Source organism: Tursiops truncatus, chromosome 1, assembly GCF_011762595.2.
Source record: "Tursiops truncatus isolate mTurTru1 chromosome 1, mTurTru1.mat.Y, whole genome shotgun sequence".
In the NCBI taxonomy this organism is placed as follows: domain Eukaryota; kingdom Metazoa; phylum Chordata; class Mammalia; order Artiodactyla; family Delphinidae; genus Tursiops; species Tursiops truncatus.
In genome coordinates, this window is record NC_047034.1 from 116,168,633 (window position 1) to 116,195,555 (window position 26,923).

At 40.3% G+C, this 26,923-nt stretch overlaps 2 protein-coding genes across 8 annotated transcripts in view; both read right to left on the reverse strand.

The window, feature by feature from the left end:
- NEXN (nexilin F-actin binding protein) overlaps positions 1-24,908 on the reverse strand; it is a 62,916-nt gene extending 38,008 nt beyond the window's left edge. For 5 of the 7 annotated variants that reach the window (XM_019919280.3, XM_019919281.3, XM_073788120.1 and 2 more), the window contains exon 1: positions 24,730-24,908. In XM_019919280.3, coding sequence (XP_019774839.1) covers positions 24,730-24,908 — 179 coding nt within the window. Of the gene's footprint in view, positions 1-24,725 lie in introns of all 7 variants that reach the window. The other 2 variants (XM_019919283.3, XM_073788129.1) reach the window with 1 other exon arrangement.
- A 393-nt stretch (positions 24,909-25,301) lies between these two features.
- MIGA1 (mitoguardin 1) overlaps positions 25,302-26,923 on the reverse strand; it is a 98,969-nt gene continuing 97,347 nt past the window's right edge. The window contains exon 16 of the mRNA XM_073788154.1: positions 25,302-25,433. The gene's annotated coding sequence lies outside the window, so the exon portion shown is untranslated. The remainder of the gene's footprint in view (positions 25,434-26,923) is intronic.

The following is a 26,923-nucleotide window of genomic DNA, read 5'->3' on the forward strand; positions in this document are numbered from 1 at the left end:
GTATTGAATAATTTTAATGCCTTAATTTTTTAATATGCTGTGTATTTTTTTAAGAGAAATAGCACGTTAATTGCCCCTCAAAGAATAATGACATCATCCAAGCAAGTAATAAATTATAATAACCCTCAGCTTTTCCCAAGATTCAGGGTATAGAAGGTACAAGGTGCAAGGTGTTAAAAGATTCTTGTAAGTTTGCAGCCCAGAATAACTTAGTGAACGTATCAAGTACCCTTGCAAAAAATTTGTATTCTGCAGTTATTGGATGTATTATTCTATAATTATCAATGGGGCCAAGGTGGTTGATTGTGTTATTTAGGTCTTCTATGTCTTTACTAAAAAAAAATTTTTTTGGCCTAGTTCTATCAGTCTTAAACTATATGGAATTTTCTACTCCTTTATTATTTTATTTAGTTTTGGCTGTGTCCGATCTTAGTTGAGGCACGTGGGATCTTCGTTGAGGCATGAGGGATCTTTTTGTGGCAGCGCGGGCTCTTCATTGTGGTGTGTGGGTTTTCTCTTCTCTAGTTGTGGCACGCAGGCTCGAGGGCACATGGGCTCTGTAGTTGTGGCGCGTGGGTTACAGAGCACGTGGGCTCTGCAGTTTGCAGCACGTGGGCTCTAGTTGAGGCAAGCGAGCTTAGCAGTTGTAGCGCACAGACTTAGTTGCCCCACGGCATGTGGGATCTTAGTTCCCTGACCAGGGATTGAACCCATGTCCCCTGCATTGTAAGGCGGATTCTTTACCACTGGACCACCAGGGAAGTCCCTGTCTATTCCTTTAATTCTGTCATTTTTGTTTTATGCAATTTCAAACTTTTAAAAATGCATATGTTATGACTATAATATCTTCTTCTTGAATTGGCTCTTTCATCAGTATGAAATTTCCCTCTTCTTATCTCATTGTCTTGAATTTATCTGTTATTAAAATAGCCATGCCAACTTTCTTTAGTTTGCATGGTGTATAATTTTCTAGCCATTTACTTTCAACCTATTTATCCCTTTATATGTAAAGCACATCTCTTGGACACAGCATATAATTGGATCTTGCATTTTTAAAAATTAAATTCTGATAATATCTTTTAATTGCAGTGTTTAGCCCATTAACATTTAAGGTAACTATGTATATGAATGGACTCAAGCCTACCATTTTACTATTTGTTTATTGTTTGCCCCTCTTTTTTTGCTCCTCTATTATTCTTTTTCTGCCTACTTCTGTATTAATTGAATAATTTTTAGAATTTTATCTATTGGCTTTAAACTTTTAATTAAAAAAATTTTAAGGTATAATAGACATACAATAAGTTATACTTTTTTTTTTTAGTTATACTTTTTGAAAGTGCACAATTTGATAAGTTCTGACATATGTATATACCCATGACACCATCACCACAGTCATGATATAAATATATATATATAGAGAGAGAGGGACTTCCCTGGTGGTCCAGTGGTAAAGAATCTGCCTTCCAATGCAGGGGATGTGGGTTCGATCCCTGGTTGGGAACTAAGATCTCACATGCTGTGGGGCAACTAATCCTGCGTGCCACAGTTACTGAGCTCGCGTGCCTCAACTAGAGCCCACGTGCTGCAAACTACAGAGCCCACGTGCTCTGGAGCCCAAGCACCACAGCTAGAGAAGAGAAAACCCGCACGCCACAACTAGAGAGAAGCCCACTCACCGCAAGAAGATCCCGTGCGCCACAGCGGAGACTAGATGCAGCCATAAAAATTAAATAAATAAATAAATAAATGAAATATTAAAAAAATATATATATGTAGGGATTCCCTGGTGGTCCAGTGGTTAGAACTTGGTGCTTTCACTGTTGTAGCCTGGCTTCAATCCCTGGTTGGGGAACTAAGATCCCTCAAGCCATGCAGCGTGGCCAAAAAAAAAAAGATATGAATATACACATTACACCCAAAAGTTTTCTCAGACCCCCTTTAACCTCCCTTTTCTTCTAGCCTTTCCCACCTCCATCCCTAGGCAGATATGCTTTCTGTCACTGCAGATTAGTTTAAATTTTCTGTAAATGGAATCATCCAAGTGTATACTCTATTGTTTGGCTTCTTTCACCATGCATAATTATTTTGAGATTCATCCATGTTGTTGCATATATCAATAGTTCATTTCTTTTTATTACTGAATTTTATTCCGTTGTATGAATATACCAGAGTTAACCACTGTTAATCATTCATCTGTGGATGGACATTTAGGTTGTTTCCACTTACTATTACAAATATAGCTGGTATTGGGCTTCCCTGGTGGCGCAGTGGTTGAGAATCTGCCTGCCAATTCAGGGGACATGGGTTCAAGCCCTGGTCTGGGAAGATCCCACATGCCATGGAGCAACTAAGCCCATGTGCTGCAACTACTGAGCCTGCGCTCTAGAGCCTATGAGCCGCAACAAGAGAAGCCCGCACACCGCAGTGAAGAATAGCCCCCACTCGTGGCAGCTAAAGAAAGCCCACGCACAGCAACGAAGACCCAGTGCAGCCAAAAATAAATAAATAAATTTTTTAAATTAATTAAAAAATAGTCTCCTTCTTAAAAAAAATAAAGCTGGTATGAATATTCACATACAAGTCTTTGTGTGGACATATGCTTTTTTATTTCTCCTGGGTAAATAAATAAAGTATAATGGCTAGGCCTTATTGTAAACGTATGTTTAACTTTTTAAGAAACTGCCAAGCTGTTTTCCAAGTGGTTGTACCATTTTATCTTCCCACCAATAGTGTACAAGAGCTATACTTTCTCTACATCTTGATCAACACTTGGTATCGTCTTCTTAATTTTAGACATTCTAAATGTGTGTAGTGACATCATATTATGGTTTTAACATTTCCCTAATACCTAATGATATTGAACATCTTTTCATATGTTTCTTTTCTATCTATAAATATTCCTTGGTGAAGGTATCTGTTTAAATCTTTTGCCCATTTTATTACTTGGTTGTTTATTTTCCCATTATTAAGTTTTGAGAGTACTTTGTATATTCTAGGTACAAGACATATATCAGATGTATGAATAGGAAAAATTTTTCTCCCACTCTTTGGCTTGTCAAAAGACAAGCCAATTTTTTTTTTTTTTTTTTTTTTTTGCGGTACGCGGACCTCTCACTGCTGTGGCCTCTCCCGCTGCGGCGCACAGGCTCCGGACGTGCAGGCCCAGCGGCTGTGGCTCACGGGCCCAGCCGCTCCGCGGCATGTGGGATCCTCCCGGGGGCACGAACCCGTGTCCCCTGCATTGGCAGGCGGACTCCCAACCACTGTGCCACGAGGGAAGCCCTAACAGTGTCTTTTGAAGAGAAGTCCTTCATTTTTATAAAGTCCATTTTATCAATTTTTTTCTTTTATGGAATGTGCTTTTGGGGTTGTACTGGCACAAAGAACCCAAAGATAATTTATCCTACATTTTCTTCTACAAGTTTTATAGTTTTAGGTTTTGCATTTAGGTCTTTGATCCATTTTTAGTTAATTTTTGTATATGGTGCAAGTTCTCTTTTTTTTTTTTTTTTTTTTTTTGTATATGGGAAAACAATCTTTCCAGGGCCATTTATTGAAAAAACTTATCCGGGCTTCGCTGGTGGCTTAGTGCTTAAGAATCCACCTGCCAATGCAGGGGACAGGGGTTCGAGCCCCGGACCAGGAAGATCCCACATGCCACGGAGCAACTAAGCCCGTGCGCCACAACTACTAAGCCCGCATTCTAGAGCCCGTGAGCCACAACTACTGAGCTCGTGAGCCGCAACTACTGAAGCCCACATGCCTAGAGCCGGCGCTCTGCAAGAAGAGAAGCCACTGCACTGACCAGCATGCGCACCGCAACGAAGAGCAGCCCCCGCTCGCCACAACTAGAGAAAGCCCTCTTGCAGCAAAAAAGACCCAACACAGCCAAAAATAAATAAAATAAATTTATAAAAGAAAAAAAAAAAAACTTACCCTTTCTCCACTGAAATACTTTTGTACCTTTGTCAAAAATCAATTGACCAGGGCTTCCCTGGTGGCGCAGTTGTTGAGAGTCTGCCTGCCGATGCAGGGGACACGGGTTCGTGCCCCGGTCCGCGAAGATCCCACATGCCACGGAGCGACTAGGCCCGTGAGCCATGGCCGCTGAGCCTGCGTGTCCGGAGCCTGTGCTCCGCAACGGGAGAGGCCACAACAGTGAGAGGCCCGCGTACAGCAAAAAAAAAAAGAAAAAGAAAAAGAAAAAAATCAATTGACCATTTACATATGTCGGTCTATTTTTGGACCCTCCATTCTGTTCCATCAATTTATCTGTCTCTCTTGATGCCAATATTACGTTTGTTTGTTTTTAACTATAGTCACCATGCCACAATCTTTTTTTTTTTTCTTGGTCATGCCACGGGGCATGTAGGATCTTATTTCCCGACCAGGGATCGAACCTGTGGCCTCTGCATTGGGAGCGTGGAGTCCTAACCACTGGACCACCAGGGAAGTCCCGGATTAGTGTACTATATAATGAGATATGAAAAAGGTGCTGTAGAGAATTCCCTGGTGGTCCAGTGGTTAGGGCTCCATGCTTCCACTGCTGGGGCTTGGGTTCGATCCCTGGTCAGGGAACTAAGATACTGCAAGCCGTGCGGCACGGCCAAAAAAAATAAAAAAGTAAAAATAAAAGAAAAAGAAAAGGGTAGTGTAACTCTGACCCTTCTTTTTCAAACTCGTTTTGGCTATTCTAAGTCCTTTGTATTCACATACAAATTTTAGGATCAGATTGTCAATTTCTGTAAAAACGCCTGCTGTGATATTCATTGGGATTGTGTTGAAAACTGTAGATGGATTTGAGGAGAATTCACATCTTAATAATGTTGAGTCTTTTGATCTATGAACACAGTATATCTCTTGATTCAGTTAGTTACATCTTCTACAATTTTTTCTCAGACATGTTTTATAGTTTTCACTGTGCAGATCTTCCACATCTTCTGTGAGATTTATCTCTAAATAATTTCATGTTTATTGATGCTATTGTAAATGCTGTTTTTTACATTTCAGTTGATGATTGTTTGATACTAGTATATAGAAATACAACTTTTTGGGGGGGGGGCTGTGTTGGGTTTTCATTGCTGCGCACAGAAGAATTTCTCTATTCGCGGCGAGCAGAGGCTACTCTTTGTTGTGGTGCGCAGGCTTCTCACTGCAGTGGCTTCTCTTGTTGCGGAGCATGGGCTCTAGGTGCGTGGGCTTCAGCAGTTGTGGTGCACGGGCTTAGTTGCTCCGCAGTATGTGGGATCTTCCCAGACCAGGGATCGAACCTGTGTCCCCTGTATTGGCAGGCGGATTCTTAACAACTGCGCCACCAGGTAAGTCCAGAACTTATTTTTGTATTCTGATCCTATATCCTGTTACCCTGCTGATGTAATTTATTACTTTATTGTAGATTCCATCAGATTTTCCACATAGACGATTATATCATCTGTGAACACAGTTCTAACTTTTACTTTCCACTCTGGATGTCTTTTATTTCTTTTTCTGGCCTGATTGTACTAGCTAGACTCTCCAGTACAATGTGAAATAGAAGCAGTGAAAGGAACCGACAAGGACCTACTGTATAGCACAGGGAACTCTGCTCAATATTCTGTAATAACCTAAATGGGAAAAGAATTTGAAAAAGATTAGAGGTATGTATACGTACAACTGAATCACTTTGCTGTACACCTGAAACTAACACAAAATTGTAAATCAACTATAGTCCAATATTTTAAAAGAAGAAGAAGAAAAAGAAGAAGTAGTGAGGACAGACATTTTTGCCTTGTTCCTGATCTTAGGGGGAAAATGTTCTGTCTTTTACCATTAAGTATGTTTTTTTTTTTTTTTTTTTTTTGCGGTACACGGGCCTCTCACTGTTGTGGTCTCTCCCGTTGCAGAGCACAGGCTCTGGACGCGCAGGCTCAGCGGCCATGGCTCACGGGCCCAGCTGCTCCGCGGCATGTGGGATCTTCCCGGACCGGGGCACAAACCCGTGTCCCCTGCATCGGCAGGCGGACTCTCAACCCCTGCGCCACCAGGGAAGCCTTGATTTTTAACTATAGATTTTTCTTAGATGCCCTATTTCAGATGAAGTTCTTTTCTATTCCTATTGTGGTGGAGTAATTTCAGGAACGGATGTTGTATTTAATTTAATGCCTTTTCTATGTCTATGAAGTAATCATATGATTTTAATTTTCATTATGGTGAATTACTTAATTTTCAAATGTTAAATAGACTTCATTTTTTAATGTAAGTTTATTTATTGTTATTTTATTTATTAATTTATTAATTTGGTTGCACCCGATTATATATATTAATTAATTAATTATATATTAATTAATTTATCTTAGTTGCAGCAGGCGTGCTCCTTAGTTGAGGCTCTCAGGTTCCTTACTTGCGGCCAGTGGGCTACTTAGTTGCAGCTTGCAGGCTCCTCAGTTGCGGCTCGCCAGCTCCTTAACTGTGGCACGTGAACTCTTAGTTGCAGCAGGCATGTGGGATCTAGTTCCCCAACCAGGGATTGAACCTGGGTCCTTGCATTGGGAGTGCAGAGTCTTAACCACTGCACCACCAGGGAAGTCCCTTAAATAGACTTTATATTCCTAGGATAAATTTCATTTAGTCATGATGTATTATTCTTTCAACATACTGATAATTCAATTTGATAAAATTTTGTTAAGCACTTGTGCACCCATGTTTATAAGGCATATTAGTCTGCAGTTTTATTTTCTTGTAATGTCTGCTTTTGTTAACAGAGTAATACTGTTCTCATAGAATGAGTTGGGAAGTATTTCCTCTTCTTTAGTTTTCTGTAAGAGTTCATGCAGGCTTGGTATTATTTTTTCCTTAAATGTTTGCAAGAACTTCCCAGTGAAGCCATCTAGGGCCAAAGTTTTCTTTGTAGGAGGAAACAATATGATAGGAGTGGGTTGGACAAGATTCCATGTAATTATTAACAAATCCTAACTTTGGTTGTTTAGTGGGTCTGTGGGTGCTTATTACATTATTAACAATAATTACCTAATAAAAGGAGGTCATGCATGAATGAGAGTATCATTAACCAAGGTTTGAGTAATCTATGTGCCTGAGATAAAAATAACAAGCAGCTCTAGTTCTGCTGTCTTACCTGAGCCACTGTATCATATCTAGAGTTACCTATAAGATATTTCTTCTTGTATAATAAAACCTAGTCTTCATTCTCATAGCTTCTCAAGCTTTCATTCTTCTTCTATATCTCCTAAATTTTAATAGATTGTCATGATTTGTGAATGTTATTTTCAAATTTGCTGTTATATATTACTTATTTTCACTGCCCCCATACTAATACAAGCCTTCGTCACCTCACACTTTGATTACTACAATTTGATAATCAGACCTAAATCTAAATTCCAACTCTGCTGCTTCCTAGTTAGGATTAGATATCTCAAGAATCATACCTACCATTAGTGGGTATCAATAAGTTTGATTAATTTCATTACTCAGTCTCCCTCACCACAATTTACCCTTTTCAGTAAAAACCAACATTTCCCCTGCTAGTGAGCACATTAACATATTATTTGTGCAATTTAAAAGAGTAATACCACAGGGTATGATGAAAATTTGATCATCTCACATGGGATTATAGGGACTGATAATTTTAGCTGAATTAATTGGCCAGAGGGAATTTCAGGAAGCCTTTTTTTCCTGGTGAAATAAAAGAAAATTGTGTGGCTTGGTGACAGTGAAGAATTAGCCTGTCAAGAGTAATCCTGGAGAATACATGGATCAGCTAGCCCTCGTCATCTAATTTTTTAAAAATCTTCAAATTATATCTTGACTTATTTATAGATTCAGAATAAAATGAGATTGATTTTTTAAAATTTAGTATGAGCAAAACCACTTAAAATGGTTTTTTAAATGTTATTTCAGGGACTTCCCTGGTGTTCCAGAGGCTAAGACTCTGCACTCCCAATGCAGGGGGCCTGGGTTTGATCCCTGGTCAGGGAACTAGATCCCACATGCCGCAACTAAGAGTTTGCATGCCGCAACTAAAGATCTCGCAACCCACAACTAAAAAGATCCCGCATACCGCAAGGAAGATCCTGCACGCGGCAACGAATATCCCATGTGCCGCAACTAAGACCTGGCACAGCCAAGTAAATAAATATTTTTGAAAAAAAATTTTAAAATGTCATTTCAGTATTCTGAGCTCTCTTTTTGAAAGTCTGTGAAAATTTGAATAGTACTAACTTTAACGTTTTTGGTTAAAGTACAAGCAAGTTATTCTTTGCCCAGAGTTCGCTCTGTTCTGCATTTTGAGGATAAAAAAATTGTAGCAAAATAAGTTTATTAGCTTTTTGCATCGTAGGACTGTCTTTTAAGGTGTAGATTGAAAACCCATAGGACCCATATCTCTTGCATAGTTTTATGTTGAAGAAGAAAATTCAAAATCAACAGATAAATATTTGTAGGATTTATAGATAATTTTTAAAAGGCATGACTCTGCCTGGTAGAACAACAGCGTGTTTCCATTGCTAACTCAGTTGTCCTTCTGTGCTAAACCAGGTTAAAGGTATAAATTTGACTACATTTGGTTTATTAACTTCACAGGAAAGAACTCTGTGCCACAGTCATTGATGGATTGCCTTATCTAAACCCACTATCTCACTAATAATTCCTTTGATCACAATATGAATAATTTATGATGATAACAATCCTAGCTAGTATTTATTGAGCCTTTACTATGTGCTAGGTAATGTGCCAACTGGTTAATAAGCATTATTTCATTTATTTCCCACAATAACCCTTTAAAGTAAATACTATCATAAAACCCTCTCTCAAAAACCTTTCCAAGCTCAGTAATTTAAAATTTCTTAAAATATTAATATGAGAACAATGTCTCGGAGTTTATGTAATAGGATTTGAAGTCTTATGGAAATTGAGTCTCTGAAAACTGAGTCTCTGAAAAGTCAAGTAACTTGTCAAAGACCACACAACTAATGAGTGGTGGACATAGGATAGAAACAGGCAGTGTGACTACTGAGTCTGCATTCTTCCCCACTGTATTATGCTGATGCCAAGAAAGCAGCACAATTGTTTTGTATGGGAATACCAGCCAGCTTATAAGCTTTTACCTTCTTATGTAATCAACATAGCCTTTAATCCAATTATCTGAGAACCACAATTCTGAGCAGTAGAAACATGTTGGAAGCTAAAAAGACATTACTAACAGTATTCTCTACATTTAGTGAATTTGTAATATTTAGCTGGCAACTGGCAGCAGAACATGGTGCTGGGTAAGTGAGAAGCAGGTGTCTTGCCTTATGTGAGCAGCACAGAGTTTTTATTTAAGTAGTTTATTTCCTTTTAAAGTGATACATGCTAGCAGTTATTCTCTTAGAATTACTTGGAGTTAAGCAAAACACACAGTGAGGTTATTAAAGGATTCCCAGGTATTGAATGAAATGCTGCTCTCTCAGCTGGTTGTGGTTTAGAATTCATTTAGTAAACTCATTCATGTATGATAAAGTTAGGGACTGTTTGGTCTCTGATTTTTAAAGTGCCTAAGTCAGCAACATGCAAGCAGCCCTCCTATTGCTGTAACTAATGACTGAAGAATCCAGTAACAATATTCACATGTATGTTATTCTCTTGCTTAAGAAACACAATGATATATCTCATCATTCTGCTAAATTGCTGAGAGTACAAAAGGCTTCTGAATCGCTAATGTAACAGAACATTATTTAACAATGTACTCCTAGGGTAACCAAATTCACTTTTATTTATTTAGTGACTGTGAGAATTTTGGTTTTATGAAGGCTTTTTAAAGTATTAATTGACTTCAACAAAGTCATGACAAAGACTCTGTGAAACATTTAAAAATTAGTTGAACGTCACACATTTTAGTGAATCTCAACACTAAACCATAAACCCATAGAAGAAATTCCTGTGAAAGGGAGTCATAGACGGTGAACTTTAGTCAAGGAATGGAGCCATAATGCACTCTAAACTGCAGCTGAAAATGTTTCAGTTTCCTTAAATCCTCTCCTTTCTGCCTCCTAGTACCCTCTCTCCATCCTAACTCCACAATGTCCTAAATACTCATGCCCTTCCTGCCAGAAGGGCACCGTCACCTTCAACTCTGCCCAAACTACCTCCTTCTCTTCTATCAGCCAACTAGGGACCATGCCGTGGACTAAACTGCTCAATATGTATCAATAAATGATTGTAATTACAGGTGGTGGAATGTGTATTATGAAATGAAAATTTCAGAACAAATGACATATACAGGTTTGATCTTGTCATAACTTTTCATAACTCCTCTCATACAAAAATGTACAAACCTGTGTATTTTTAAATTTGATAAAAGATTCATACAAATATAATTTGAAATCTTCCAAAATATTCTCCTAGAACTTTTGCTGCTTAAGAACCTTTGTAGAATTTAGAATTATAAATATATCCTGATACTTTCTCAGTTAATTGTTGACGTTTCTAACACAATAAGACAATGATGGTAGGAATTCCCTGGCTGTCCAGTGGTTAGAACTCGGCGCTTTCACTGACCTGCGCCCGGGTTCGATCCCTGGTCAGGGAACTAAGATCCCGTAAGCCGTGCAGCATGGCCAAAACAAAAACAAAAACAAAAGACAATGACTATGGAAGAAGTACTGGAGTTAGAGCCAGAAAACTTGGATGAGGTCATTTATTAGATGTATGGTCCTGGGCAAGCCAGTTAACTTTTGTGAACTTCAGTTTTACATGTAAATTAGGCATAATAATACTTTTCTCATATTGTTAAATAAAATGGACAGTTCCTGCCTTCTGAACCTCTTTGCTACATCTGACACTCTCAGTCACTCCTTCATTCTTTTTTTTAAACCAAATTTATTTATTTATTTATTTATTTATTTATGTCTGTGTTGGGTCTTCATTGCTGCACACAGGCTTTCCCTAGTTGTGGCGAGCGGGGGCTACTCTTCGTTGTGGTGCGCAGGCTTCTCACTGCGGTGGCTTCTCTTGTTGCGGAGCACGGGTTCTAGGTGAGCAGGCTTCAGTAGTTGTGGCTGGTGGGCTCAGCAGTTGTGGCTGGCGGGCTCAGCAGTTATGGCTCGCAGGCTCTACACCGCAGGCTCAGTAGTTGTGGCACACATGAGTTGCTCCGTGGCATGTGGGATCTTCCCGGACCAGGGCTCAAACCCATGTCCCCTGCATTGGCAGGCGGATTCTTAAGCATTGCACCACCAGGGAAGCCCCATTCTATTTTTAAAATATTTATTTATCTTCTTTTGGCTGCGTCAGGTCTTAGTTGCGGTACGCGGGGTCTTCGTTGCAGCGTGCGGGATCTTTCGTTGCGATGCAGGCTCTTTGTTGCGGTGAACAGGTTTTTCTCTCTCTAGTTGTGGTGCGTGGGCTCCGGAGCGCATGGGCTCTGTAGTTTGTGGCACGTGGGCTCTCTCACTGAGGTGTGCAAGCTCAGTAGTTGTGGCATGCGGGCTTAGTTGCCCCGTGGCATGTGGGATCTTAGTTCCCCGACCAGGGGTCAGGGATCGAACCCACGTCCCCCTGCATTGGAAGGCGGATTCTTTACCACTGGACCACCAGGGAAGTCCCACTCCTTCATTCTTGAAATCCTTCTCATGAGCCTTCACTTGGCTCATGACACCATTTCTCTCCCTGTTCATGTCTCTGACCATTCCTTCTCTGCTCCTCTGAGGGCTTCTTTGCCTCTCTACACTTCGTCAGTGTTGTCTGCCCCCTCGTTTCAGTCTTTGCCCTTTTCTTCTGACTCTACACTTTTTCTTCAGTGAGTAATACACTTTGGTCGTTTAAATTACCTCTCTGGTCTCATCTCTCTCCATACCTCCCTCCATCACCCATACTGAAATACTGGCACACCTGAGCCTTCACACAGCTAGCTCCCCCAGCTTGATGTTCTACTCATTCTCTTATTCTCTTAGCTAACTCCTACTCATCCTTTAGTTCTTAGATAAACTGTCACTTTTCTCCAGGAAGCCTTCCTTGCCTCCACGAGACTGGGTTAGGTGCTTTTCCTGTGTGTGTTTCTGTAGCACCCCCATGCTTACCCTAACTGTGGCATTTACCACAATGTATGGTAATAAAGGACTTTCTTGACCACCTCCTCTACCAGAAAGTAAGCTTTCTGAGAGTAGAGACTGTATTTTATACACCACTGTATCCATAGTATTTAGCATGTGCCTGGTACATCGAAGACATATATAATAATTGTTTACTGAATAAGTAAATCCTGCCAACTTCAAGAGGAAGCACTTTATAAACAGTTAAGGATTGTTGGGATATAATGTATGACTCTATGATTATCATTATGCCGGACTATAATATAAATAGAACACACCGTTCATTACAAAAATATTTATTAAGCATCTATTATGTGCCAGGCATTCTGCCAGACATTGAGAAATGCAGCACTGAATAGACAGGTGCTCTCCCTATTCTCACGTTATTAACAGTCTCTTGGCCAAAACTCTGAACAAAAGCCTTGGAACAGGATTTTTAATGGTTCAGTCTGCCTTGCTACCTGTAGACACCGGTATGGTGCTAACATCAACCGTACTTGACACAGAATTGAAAACCAGCACACACCATACCCCAAACTTCCCATTAGATGCCTAAGGCCAATGACTTCCATTCTCAGTCTACATTCTGCAATACTCCTAATTCCACCCAGACTTTCATCTGTACATCTGGTAGACTTTATGCTCCTTTCCCACAATACAGAGGATTGGTTCCTTTCTAGTGCCTAGCTCCATGCTTGTTAAATAATAAATTATAATTTAAAATAAATCCCAAAAGCCATCATGGAAAGGTTTTCAATATCCATGTAGTAATCATCAAAACCAGGAACTCTAAAAGATTCCATTCCTCTGACTCAACTTTTATCCCCTTAATAAACTGTCAATACTACATTTTAAAATATGCTATCGAACACTTAACAAAAGATTTTCAAATTAATGTTTTGGAAACAGATTCTCAAATTCCAAATACCCATTCAATCTTTGATCATTTTATCAACTCCTCCCACTTTCATGCTTTTTACATACATTATTAGTCAACATTTCACCTACTAGTCTATAAACTCATGTGGAATTTGCTGCTTTATTTAAGCACAGAGGTCCCAGGCCCTCCTTCAATTTCACATAATAATCCTTACTAGAAATACTCATATATATTTACTATTCATATGGATCATTATTTTGATTAATAAACTTACTTAATAAACTTTGATTAATAAAATAAACTTTGATTAATAAAAATGAGAAGCTATAAAATTCAAAGTATTCACTTTAATAGTTTTCTCTCCTTCAGAATGCTGATAAACATTTCTGAATTATTAAAACTTTTCAACAGGTACCAGAATCCAATGTGGTGAGTACATAAAGTTACCTCAGTTGCTATAGGAAAGCTTTTTTACTGCAGTCTCTTCAAAGTTCTTAACTGGTACATATTATCAGAATAATGATTTTTTTATACTTCTTTATTGGAGCATAATTACTTTACAATGTTGTGTTAGCTTCTGCTGTACAAGAGTGAATCAGCTATACATATACATATATCCCCTCCCTCTTGGACTTCCCTCCCACCCTCCCTACCCCATCCCTCTAGGTCATCACAAAGCACCAGCTGATGTCCCTGTGCTATGTGGCTGCTTCCCACTAGCTATCTATTTTACATTTGGTAGTGTATATATGTCAGTGCTACTCTCTCACTTCGTCCCAGCCTCCCCTTTCCCCACTGTGTCCTCAAGTCCGTTCTCTATGTCTGTGTCTTTATTCCTGCCCTGCCACTAGGTCCATCAGTACCATTTTTCTAGATACCATGTATATGTGTTAGCATACGGTATTTGTTTTTTTGACTTACTTCACTCTGTATGACAGACTCTAGGTCCATCCAACTCACTACAAATAACTCAATTTCCTTCCTTTTTATGGCTAATATTCCATTGTATATATGTGCCACATCTTCTTTATCCATTCATCTGTCGATGGATATTTAGGTTGCTTCCACGTCCTGGCTATTGTAAATAGTGCTGCAATGAACACTGTGGTACTTTTATCTTTTTGAATTATGGTTTTCTCAGGGTATATGCCCAGTAGTAGAATTGCTGGGTCATATGGTAGCTCTATTTTTAGTTTTTTAAGGAACCTCCCTACTGTTCTCCATAGTGGCTGTATCAATTTACATTCCCACCAGCAGTGCAGGAGGATTCCCTTTTCTCCACACCCTCTCCAGCATTTATTGTTTCTAGATTTTTTGATGATGGCCATTCTGACTGGTGTGAGGTGATACCTCATTGTAGTTTTGATTTGCATTTCTCTAATGATTAGTGATGCTGAGCATCTTTTCATGTGTTTGTTGGTGATCTGTATATCCTCTTTGGAGAAATGTCTATTAGGTCTTCTGCCCATTTTTGGATGGGGTTGTTTGCTTTTTTGATATTGAGCTACATGTATATTTTGGAGATTAATCCTTTGTCAGTTGCTTCATTTGCAAATCAGAATAATGATTTTAAGTACACATTACATATTAGTAAAACGAGGTTTTCTTTTTCTTTTTTTTGCCTCACCACGTGGCATGGGGGATCTTAGCTCCCCAACACCAGGGATCGAAGCCGCAACCCTGCAGTGGAAGTGTGGAGTCTTAACCACTGGACTGCCAGGGAAGTCCCTAAAATGAGGTTTTAGAAGTTCCAGAGTAACTTCTAGCCATGATTCTTTTGATTTCTAATAAGGTAACAGCTTGCCATTCTTTCTACCTTCATCAACTCGGCTACTGCCTTCTCTACTGCTCTGTGCTCCTTAACTCTGGTCTATCACTCAGCTCTGAGGATATAAACTGCACAGTGCATCATGCACCAGAACCGAAATTCTTACCTGGGCTTGTTAGGCCCTTTTGCAGGTTCCCTTAGCCTCTCTGATTTACCTTGTCTTCTTCCATTCCTTCAACCTCCCACCTCGACAAATACATTCAGTGCCTGTTTCCATCTCCAAGACAATTCTTAAGCCACTTCTTTCCCAATGAAGTATTTTCCCAAACTAACAATAAATAGAAATGGTGATTTTCTGCACTTCAGCCTAAGCATGGATTTTTTTCCTTCAGTCTCTGACATCTCAAAATGTGTTTAGATTTTCTAGATATATTAGATTTTCTAGTTGCTAGATGTATCTGGCATAAATTTAAATATTTTATATTAAACATCTTAGATGTATCAGTCTAATCTATCTTCTTTAATTTTTTATTATTTCACACATATATAAAATTAGAGCAACTCATATCATAGACCCCCATACACCCACCACAAAGCTTCAACAATTATCGGCTTTTTCCATTGTCTTCAACAATGCAAAGTCTGTTTCTTACAGCCTGCCCAATGCCTATTTCAGCACAGCGCACAGCACTTTACAGACGCTTTAAGCCCTACTGCAATGGCACCCACCACATTCTAGGCACTGCGCAGGACCTCCTCCTAGCCCTCAGAATTATGCCCAGGATCAAACCCCGTAACTCTCGCCTTTTATTCTCTCTTGGGAAGACTTTAAAGTAACCACTCAAAGAAAATTGGCAAGTTCTCATTTGGTGAAGTCATTAATGAAATGAAGTTACATATATCAATAAAATGTAAGAATTTTTTTCTAGGGGCAGGACAGGAATAAAGATGCAGATGTAGAGAATGGACTTGAGGACATGGGGAGGGGGAAGGGTAAGCTGGGACGAAGTGAGAGAGTGGCATGGACATATATACACTACCAAATGTAAAACAGATAAGCTAGTGGGAAGCAGCCGCATAGCACAGGGAGATCAGCTTGGTGCTCTGTGACCACCTAGAGGGGTGGGATAGGGAGGGTTGGAGGGAGGGAGACGCAAGAGGGAGGGGATGTGGGGATATATGTGTACGTACAGCTGATTCACTTTGTTATACAGCAGAAACTAACACACGATTGTAAAGCAATTATACTCCAATAAAGATGTTAAAAAAAAAAGTAAGAATTTTTTTAAAGTTACAGTACATTAGAAGAAAGACCTGGTGTCTCTATACTAATTAAGGAGAAGGGTGGAAAATAACAACTGAATCCCTATTATGTACCATATACTAGGTGGTTTGAATGTTATTTCTTAAAGTCAGAGGTGATGAGTATGATAGAACTAAGAATAAATGGGAAATGAAGAAATTTGCTAAAATGAATAAATATGTATTTATTAATTAATTCAAGAAACATTTATTAAACATCTTTCTACAATGTGCTAGACAGTATAAGGCACTACATATACAAAGATGAATATAGAATAAAATATGTCTTTTCATGGAGCTCATAGACCACATGGGATGAAAGATAATTACCAAGAAAGTATAAAAAGGCATAATGTCTGAGCCTATTATTTATTATTTATTTTTTTTGCGGTACGCGGGCCTCTCACTGCCGCGGCCTCTCCCGTTGCGGAGCACAGGCTCCGGACGCGCAGGCCCAGCGGCCACAGCTCACGGGTCCAGCCGCTCCGCGGCACGCAGGTCCTCCCGGACCGGGTCACAAACCTGCGCCCCCCGCATCGGCAGGCGGACCCCCAACCACTGCGCCACCAGGGAAGTTCCCTGAGCCTATTACTGAGGAGCCCAGAAAGCTTTTGTTTATATAGATTATATCTATAGATATATAATGTATTGAACATAAAACAGAATTTCCAAATATATACTTATTAAGTCATTTGAAATAACAAGCCCATTATACATAAACACATTTTATGAAAAAAACTACTTTCCAAAATAAAAGTAATTAGAAAAGTGACATTGTTTTACATTTTTGCGTATCTCTTTAATATCTGGCTTAATAAAAGACAGGTATATTCTCATATCTGTTTCTGCATTCAAACTATCATGATACGTTGTTTTGACTGAAGTATATAAAGAAAACATGGCCTCATACAGATATGTTGTTAGAAAAGGAAGGACCTCATGGGTCCTTGAAGGGTCTTGGGGACTCCCAAGGATTCTAAAACCACATTTTGAGATTTCCTGAATTATAGGAAAGAACATTGTATCAAATCATGTCAGTTCTAATTCTAAAAATAAAGTAGTAGACTGAGCACTCCCTTACTGTATTTTAGAACACCAAATGAGGCTTAGTTTAACAACTTAATTCCTATACTCAGTAACATAAATGCCAAAGGATTTATATCTGGAATCTCACACACTTAATCTAGTATTAAGTAACTTTTCCTCTGTTTGGGCAGGCAGATGTAATGTCTTTAACCACCTTAAGGGGCAGCAGCAACACAACAATTAGGCCTCACTGTACTTTTCTAAGTGTCTAAGATGTCAAGCAAGCCAGTTGAATTGTTATCAAGAATAAGACAAAACACTGACCAAAGGATAAGGTTGAACATGTGGTTCATCAACAAAAGCTTGGTCATAATAAAAGTATGATGAAGGGATTTAATAATGCCATTCCAGCATATTAAGCATTCAATGTCTTCTTAAATGAAGACAAGTACCCATCATAGGTTTCAGAGGGAATACTGCAATATTACTATAGCCTGTCCATGATTTATCAAGAATGCATTTTTTTTCAAACTTGACAGATTAGGTCTGTATTTACAAACACAGTATTTTTGTGAGGAGAATCTACTGTGTACCAGACATTATGCCTGGTGATGGTATACAAAATGTAGGTGACAGCCTTTGAAATCAATTAGCTTTGTTAGGAAAAAGAGATGGGACCACAACTAATTATAAAACAAAGTAATAAGTGCTATAACAGCAGGATATACTGGGCTACAGAAATATGGAAAAGTCATGGAAAGACTATGGTGGGTTAAGGAGGGGGCTGGGGTGAGGGCAGATGACACAGAGAGAGATGGTGACATTTGATTTAGACCCTGAAGGATAAGTAGGATTTCGCAATGTAGAAAAGTAACGGCATCCAGGCAAAAGAAGCAACACGAGCAAAAACACCAAGGCCTGATAGCCCAGTACAAATTGGGGGAGCTATAAGTTGTCCAGAGAATCTATGGTAAAACTGGAGAGACAGACTGGGCACAGAATAGGAAGATTCCTAAATGCCATATTTAGAAACAGTTTAGACTTGATCCTATAGTCAATGGGGAGCCAGCAAAGGATTTTTTTAAAGTAGAAATGTGACTTAATAATATACGTATTCTAGAAAGAAAAAAGAAAGACGTAGTGTAGAAAACTGGAATAAAATGGGGAAAGACTACAGGGAGGACAAGTAGAATGATCTTGGCAACAGAAGATAAGGGCCTGAATTAAGATAGCAGCATTAGGAATGAAACGTTGGAAAAGACATTTTAGAAGTATAATTGACATGACATGGTGACCCATTCATTCATTTATTTAACAAGTGTTTATGAAGCTCCTACCACATACCAGGGACTATCCTAGGCTGTGGAGAGATGAAAGTGAACAAAAAGACAAAGTCCCTTCCTCCAGGGAAGGGGGTTGTACTGGGGGCATTACTGCAAAAATTTTAACCAATTAGATTTGGAGGGTAGAGGTGAGGAGAGGAATACTGTCAAGAATTAGTTCAGGCACTTCCCTTGTGGTCTGGTGTTAAGGAGTCCGCCTTACAGTGCAGGGGACACGGATCCGATCCCTGGTCAGGGAATCGAGATCCCACATGCTGTGGAGCAACTAAGCCTGCGCGCCACAACTCCTGAGCTCGTGTGCCTCAACTAGAGCCTGAGTGCCACAAACTACAGAGCCCATGTGCTCTGGAGCCCACACTGCAACCAGAGAGAGAAAACCCACACACCACAACTAGAGAGAAGCCCGTGAGCCGCAAGGAAGATCTGCGTGCCACAGCTGGGACCCGATGCAGCAAAATATATCAATAAATAATAAATCTTAAAAAAAAAAAAGAATTAGTTCAAGTTTCTTAGTTTGAGTGAATGGGTGGACAGGGTTACCATTAAAAGCATGTTTAAGGGATAAAAAATTGAGTTCAGTTTTGAACAGGTTTTACTACCTGTCAGAATTACATTTGGGGTCTGGTTATACATGTACTAAGAACTATGGACTTTTAGAGCTCATTCGCTAAAGACCTTAAAGATCACTTAGTCCAACCCGTTCATTTACCATATGAAAAAATGGGAGGCTCAAAAAGATTCAGTGACCAATCCAAGGCTGCAAACTATTCAGCAGCAGAAGAAGGAACTAGACTCCAAGTTTCTTGACTTCTAGTCAACTACTCTTTCACTCCGTCATTCTCCATTTTTACCTAAAAGTACACGAAATATATATATATGAATTGTATATATGTATACATACACAGTATACTAATATTGGTATCAGCTGGCATAGCAATAAATGAGATAACCTTCAGAAAGTCTTTGAAAATGACTTAATGGCCTGATAAAATATGTTTCAAAAATAGTGTATACTTTTGAGCTGTTATGGTTTCCAGGTTGAATATTAAGGTATAAAGCTCAAGCTGTGAAACAATATGTAAGTCTCACAGAGGAATATAATAGTAAGTGTGACAGACGGTCTTAAAATACGCATGCTAATGTTCCTGTTCTAGAATTTCATCGGACCTATGTTTGACCTCTAAATTTTCTAAATTTAATTACTTTACTTGACTTTTTTTGATATGCAATTAAAGTATTTCAAGATAGCAAATAATGCAGGAATCAAGAAAAGAATTTTAAATCATAGCTGGCTATCATTTACAATAACTATTTCATTGTGTTAATGTATTATCTCTTTTCTCAAGGAGAACAGAATTGTCAAGAAAGTGACAGCTTTAAATCTGCATTTCATTAAACTCAAGTAAATTCTTTGTCTCAGCTTTTAAGAAGGTTTTAGACAGAACGCTTACCTATACACTAGAAGTAAATGTTAAAACCTACCTCTTTACAGTCTTTGGAACAAACAAAATTATTTTGAGCTTCATAAAATGTGAGCCTAAATATTTTTTTTGATTTATTTTAATTTATTTATTATTTTTGCCTGTGTTGGGTCTTCATTGCTGCACGTATGCGCTTTCTCTAGTTGCGGCGAGTGGGGGCTACTTTTGGTTGCAGTGCGCAGGCTTCTCATTGCAGTGGCTTCTCTTGCTGCAGAGCACGGGCTCTAGAGCACGTGGGTGGGCTTCAGTAGATGCGGCGCTTGGGCTCAGTAGTTGTGGCTCGTGTGCTCTAGAGTGCAGGCTCAGTAGTTGTGGCACATAGGCTTAGTTGCTCCACGGCATGTGGGATCTTCCCGGACCAGGGCTGGAACCCGTGTCCCCTGCATTGGCAGGCGGATTCTTAACCACTGCACAAGCAGGGAAGCCCCTAAATTTTTATCAATTTGCACTTGTACAAGAAATATAAACTTAAATATTATGTAACCTTATTACATTTAATGAAGGTTGTAACCTTATACTCTAAAAATTATATTACAAAACATCATGAACCTCATCACAGCTCAAAAATATGAAACTAGATCCTATTTTACCTATTTAAAATAGTGAGTTTTTTTCTCCTACCAATATATAATTCCTCACTTATAACCAAGAATCTTATTTTCAACCTGTCTTGACATGCTTCTGTATTAATATATAATACTTTGCACTCATATGACTGTGTGTAACGTTTTCAAAAGAGCATTCACCATACTATGAGTCCCTGAAAGGTAAGAACTGTGCTCTAGTTGGTTCTTTATCTTTTGCGTCTCATATAACAACTAGGACACAAACTCGATTCATATTTGAGCTAGTGAACAAATAACAAAGAGGAGGAAAACTGTCTGATCCAAAATCAGCCCAAATGAAACTTATGAATGATATCTCTAAAAGGAGGGCTGATGATGAGGACGCACGAATGAATGAACAAATGAACAAACAAATAAATAAAATTATAGAAAGTAAAATAAAATGGAGTGAGTTTACTTATTAACCTAGATATCATGAAAAACCAGAAATTGGGCTTTCAGGATGTTGGCTTCCCAAGCAATTTCTGGAGGAGACTGGGCCTCCTCAACCCCTCTTCAAGTGGAAGATGGCCTTTCAATGAAGGACACAGCTGGGAATGGGAAGACCCAGGCCGCTGGCCCCAAACAAGTGGGTGGGACAGTGAGGTGGAAGAACAGTAGTTAACTCCACTTGATGACCAATGTCTAAGGGTCGCAAAAACTCTCCTAAACACTTAAGATGGGGAAGGAGTAGGATTATTTAAGAGTTCCTAGGAAAGATTTCTTTCCCAGAGATATCTCCCCTATGCTTTTTAAAGTCCCACCAGTTAAAATATTTTTAGTTCTCAATACATGGTTCCTTTCAGCTCAATGGACACTAGCAATTAGTGTCAATGAAAGTTAACCTCTCCTTCCCATTCCCATGATCAGATTATTTAAGAGAAGGATTGCTAACCAAAATATATCTTCAACATTTAACGTCCAGGTTCCTAATGCCAAGTCCAGCAGACTGCCCATCATATCATGGCTTCAGACTTGCCCTAATATTGATACTTAGATCAGGGGCCTGCATATTCAAGTGACTATAGTCAGGTAATGTAAGTTCATGTTATGTAGTATAATTGACAGGTAATATAAATGAGAGATGACTAACTGTCAAACAGTAAGGGATGGTGGAGACTATGTCAAAAGAAGAGTGTGTACCCTATCTGAGGAGGGAGCCACTACTTAGTTCCAGCATATTCTTGCTATGCAGAAATGTGGACCCAGTTTTGCCAAGATCTTCCAATTTTTCAAGAGAGGCTGAAAATCCATATTTTAATATAAAATGTACTATTTTTAAGCATGTCTATGGCTGAAAGTGGCTTTTTGGCTCCCAGTTTGTGGCCCTTGATCTAAATGAACAAGCATCACTGAGAAAATGCAAAGAGACAAAGGGGAGGCCTATTTTGGCCAGAAAGAGGGAGGCAGAATCAAAGGGGAGAAAAGGGCAGGAAAGAGGCACAGAAAGGAAGGTGGAAGTCAAATTTCACCAACCTCAAAGCCTGGCCTAGGGAACCCAAACTATCTGTCTTCTAATCTGAGAACAAAAAGGAGGAGATGAAGAAAGAAAAAAAGAAAAAAAAAAAAGAGGGGAAGGGAGAAAAAGAACCAACTCTTGAACACTTACTAGATGGCAGATGCTGTATCAGATGCTTTCACATATGCACTTTCACTGAGATATGGCAATGAGAGAAAAAACATCCTATGCATGGGGAAAAGAGGGAACTATATCAAAATACTAACCATTTATGTGTCAGATGATGAGAGCCCCCTTTCCAGTTCCCCACAATTTTTAACCATAAATATAATATGGTTATATTAACTTTATAATAAAAAACAAATTTGACTGCAAGTTAAATAAGTAAGTTGGATTTCTGGGTAAAAATCCACCCATCCTAGAGTGTAGAAAGTATACTACCATTAAGTCAAGCCAAACTATGCACTGAGCATTTAAATAGAAAAAGAAAATATAACAACTCTAAGTGTATATAGATATGTAATCTTGCAATTATAAAACCAGAAGAAAGAGAACATGAAAGAAACTATACAGGTGATCTCGACCACAGACAGATTAAATAAGAACAGAGATATGTGAAATTGTTAAGAACGCTGTAGGTCATTCTTCTTAATTATAAAGTTGACTACTAAGATGTTCTGTGCGTGTGGCCTACAAACATACAATGTACTAAGTCCTCTCTTCTATAAAATCTTTCAGACATCTGCCCATCTGTTACATACTTTTCTACATTTACTACATTGTTTTCTTTCTTTTAGGCATGTATTTTTATTTAAACAATACTTTTATTTGCCTTTAGGGTGTTTCAAAGGTAACAGTAGGTTTTCTTTTTTTTTCCTAAATGAAGTAGTATCTCATTTCAGGCCACTTGGGTTCTAAGCAATCTAAATTCCCAATTAATCTCTTCCAAATATACATATCCAGTTTTCATTCTGTTCACAAATGAAACCCTAACCCAAATACCTCAAATGTAATTTCAGGGGAAAAATACTGTTCAAAAACCTAGATAATGCATTCCTTTGCTGATGCTAAATATAGTCATCTCAAGATGACATACATTTTGACAATGATCAGTCTTACATATCAAATTTTCAAAAATAGCACAGATTCCATTTTCAATGAGTAGGAAAAATTGCTATTCACTACATTTTAGCTTAAAATGGATTTAAAAGTGTGACTCTTTCATGAAAATGGAAATTACATCAATACTGTATCAACGTAAATTGGATTTAAAAGAATTTTGTTGTGGTTTTTGCTTAGGGCTCTTTAAGGGAGTCGTGGCAGACAAAATACAGAATTGCCCACATTTTTCTTTCAAGTATTCCCATCCAGAGTATAAAATATCTTCAAAAATAGGGGGCTAATAGCTGTGAGAAAGAATCTGACTTAACTACATTAAGTAATCAAAGTTCATTTATACTAAATATACCTCCTCAAAAAAAACCCTGTCCCTCAATTTGGTTGATAATGCACTTTTCCACCCTACCGGGCTTCAAAACTCAAAAGAATTTCAGAGACTTATGTGTATTCTGAGTTTTCTTATGGCAACAATTTAACCTGTAAAAGGATTGGCGGAGAATAATGTGGTTCACTCAATGACGGGTGACTAAGATGGTATAAATACCTAAGTTTATATAATCATGCTACCCAACACATAGTTATGTTGTGACTCGAAGGCCAATGGGCCCATACATGAATTCATTAACAAAATTAAGCTGGTGAATGATGCTCCTGTTGCTTTGCTCATGGAACTAATTTCTTTCTTATTATGGCTTAACTTCTTTTCTTTACCTGCCTCCAGCCCAAGGACAGACATTTTGTTAGGGCATATCCTTATGCTATTTTTATCTTGTTCTCATTCTATCCTCCCTCTCTGTCTCTCTCTCCCACTCTCTCTTCACCCCACCCCCCCTTCCAACCTCTTCGTTCGCATTATGGACCTTAAATTAAATAAATATGAAATGAAGATCTTGAAGCCATTGCGATAATCAACTAACCTCTCAACTAGGTTATTTTCTTTATAAACGCCATTAATAATAATTTTTTAGCATTTGTAGAGCTTTGCAGAGTTTACAAACAGTTGGAATGGCTCGGCGTTTTCAAAAAGCATACAGAGAAGGGAGGTCTCGAGAGGTGACTACATCATTCACTCCAACTTCCAGCTCTAGTTGCACAACTCCCAACATCCGACATAGGTTAGAATCACTAAAAACTAGTCTGGAGGGAGGGGGCAGATGATGGGCTGTTAAATCACATTTCAGTCCCCAGCCTCCACAGGGACCGATCAGGAATGACTGCTCTTAAAAACAACAGGCACTGCCGGCGGAGACGGAGACCGCGCCGGGGGCACGTGGTGGGGGACGACACGGCACTTTACCTGCCAGGACCCCTGGGACAGAGCAAGGGGACCGGCACCCGCTCCACCGCCGTAGGGCTCACTACCTGCAGGACCGAGAAAGCTCCCGAAACTGCACAGACAGGGCGCAAGCCGAGCTGAAGCTGCGGAGCCGGGCAAGGAAATCGTGGCCGGGAGCCCGAGGCCGGTGACCACGGAGGGACAGCCAGGCCGATCCCGGTCCGCCCTCCGCCAAGCCCGCGGAAGCGGCTCCGAGGGCCGTTTCGCTCGCGCCGGCGGACCAGCGCGTCGCCACAGCTGGATGGAGCCGGGCCAGGAGCCGGGGCGCGCGTCCCCGCCGCCCCGGGGGAGCCAACGGCTCCGTCTCGGCCGCCCCCTCCCCACGTCCCCCCGACTCCTCTCACCCGCCTCGAGCCGGCGACACGCGAAGGTCCGGGGTGCGCGCTGGCAGGCTCTGGGCGCCGGGGTGTGGTCAGGGGTCCTGGCGCTCCGGCCGCCGCCGCTCCAGCCGCTACGAGCCCTCTGGCCGCCGCCGGCTCCAGCAGCAAGTTTCCATAAAAGTCCTGGTGTGCAGCCTGTTCCCGCATTCCAGGCGGGCCCAACGCCGGCTGCAGCTGTTCCAAAACACGAGGCCAGTTCCCCCAACCCCCCGCCTCCGCCGTGTGGCCCGGAGAGGGGTGGAGAGTCCAGGAGGAAGGCGGGCGAGGGGGGCGGTGGCTGCCAACTTTCCGCCGGGACCTGCGGATCGCCCGGCTCTGGGTCCCTGCGCTGACCCCCTCCCCGCGGGTCCCCCTCCACCTCGCGGCGGGGTCCGGGGAAGGCAGGCTGCCTCCCTTGTGGGAAACGGGTGCTACCGGAATGGGGTTCAGAAACAGGCGGCGGCTGCCTCGCCGCGACCCGCAGCCGCTTTGCGATGGGCCCGCTTCTCAGCTGCCCTACCGGTCCTGGTGTCTAAGAAGCCGAAGCACTGCCTTATCTTCTTCATCCAGAGCGTCGACCCTTGGCCAACCTTCCTCTTACTGTTGAGAGCACAGGGCAGCAGACCGAGGACCACTTCATTTGTCTGTTGCTCTCCTTTTCTTGGTTCTGGTCTTCAACTCCAAAGAGAATGGCTGATAGAGAAAAGTGGAAGAAAGAGGGGGGAGGGGGCGGGGAGGAGGAGGCATAAAAATAAATAATATTTATATAATCTTCCAATTTTCCTTAATTGAAGGCAAATCATCTCTGGTCTTTCTAAACCTACATTAATGCATCTTGCGAATATTAGCACCACAGAACTTTTCAATCTGGACCACCAGACTGCCAATTAAATCCATCAGACAACCTACATTAAAACCCGAAATACTAATCCAGCGGTGACATTTTCCTGGTGGGGAGACCTTCAGTTCTGCACTGCATGCATAAAATGAATATAAATTTAATGAATGAGTGAATGAATTAACAAAATCGAACTAGCATCCACACAGATAAGCCAGGGAAACTATCCACACAGATAAGCCAGGGACAACTACCTCCAATTTCCAGCCCTGGGCACAGTGGTGCTCAGGTTATATTTTCAGGGATTCTGAAAAGGCCTTCTCGTCTTAACTAAAACTTTCCTTCTCCATCCCATCCCCGTACACTATTTACTCGGGATGGAAATTCTTTTAAGAGGTATAAACCATTCATTCTTCAATTAGAGAAAAGTTCTAGATTGGTAATTAAGACAGCTATTTAAACTTACTCTAATACAGGTTAGCGTGGCCTGGATGATCTAGCTTGTTCCCTTGCACCCGTCAATACCATCACCCTAACCTTCTTCAGTTCATGGAATTTTCCGTGGTCATTCTGGCTGCAGGGCCTTTGCATAAGCTGTTCCCTCTGCATGAAATTCTTTCCCTGGACTCTTCACCTACCTAACTTCAACATATGCTTTTGCTGTCTGCTTATATGTTGCTCTCTCAGAGAAGCCTTCCTTTTACCCCAATCTTTATCAGTCCCCCCATTATAAATTCTCACTCCACCCTTTTCTTTCTTACACTTACCAATTTATAATTAACACATTCATATTTATGACTTAAAGGAGTAGAAACTGTCTTAACTGATCCACTCAGATTCACCAGATACAATAAAGCTCTTCATTCTTCCTATAAACTCTGCTAGCTACCCACAGCATGCAAGGCCTACCTCTTCTCCCCTCAATTCATCATTCATTCATTCAACAAATATTCAGTTCTAGATACTTAGGATACAGCAGTCACAAAACAAATAAAAAGCCCTGCCATCATGGGACATACATTTTAGTGGAAGAGGGCAGCCGGTAAGCAAATAAACAACTAAGTGATATGCATTAGAGATAAACCAGAGCAGAAAAGTAGGGAATGATGGGAACGGAGTGGGAGAAAAATGGTCCAGAAGGAGGTGCAAAAGCCCCTGGAAGGATCCTATCTGACATGTTCTAGGAAGAGCAAGAAGGCTTCTGTGGGTGAAGCTGAGTAGGCAAAGGGTGAAATAATACTGAGTGGAGTGGGGCAGGAAACAGACTGTGAGAAACCTTTTTTACATTGTAAGGACTTTGGCTTTTACTCGAGTAAGATGGGTGGCCACCGGTGGATTGTGAACA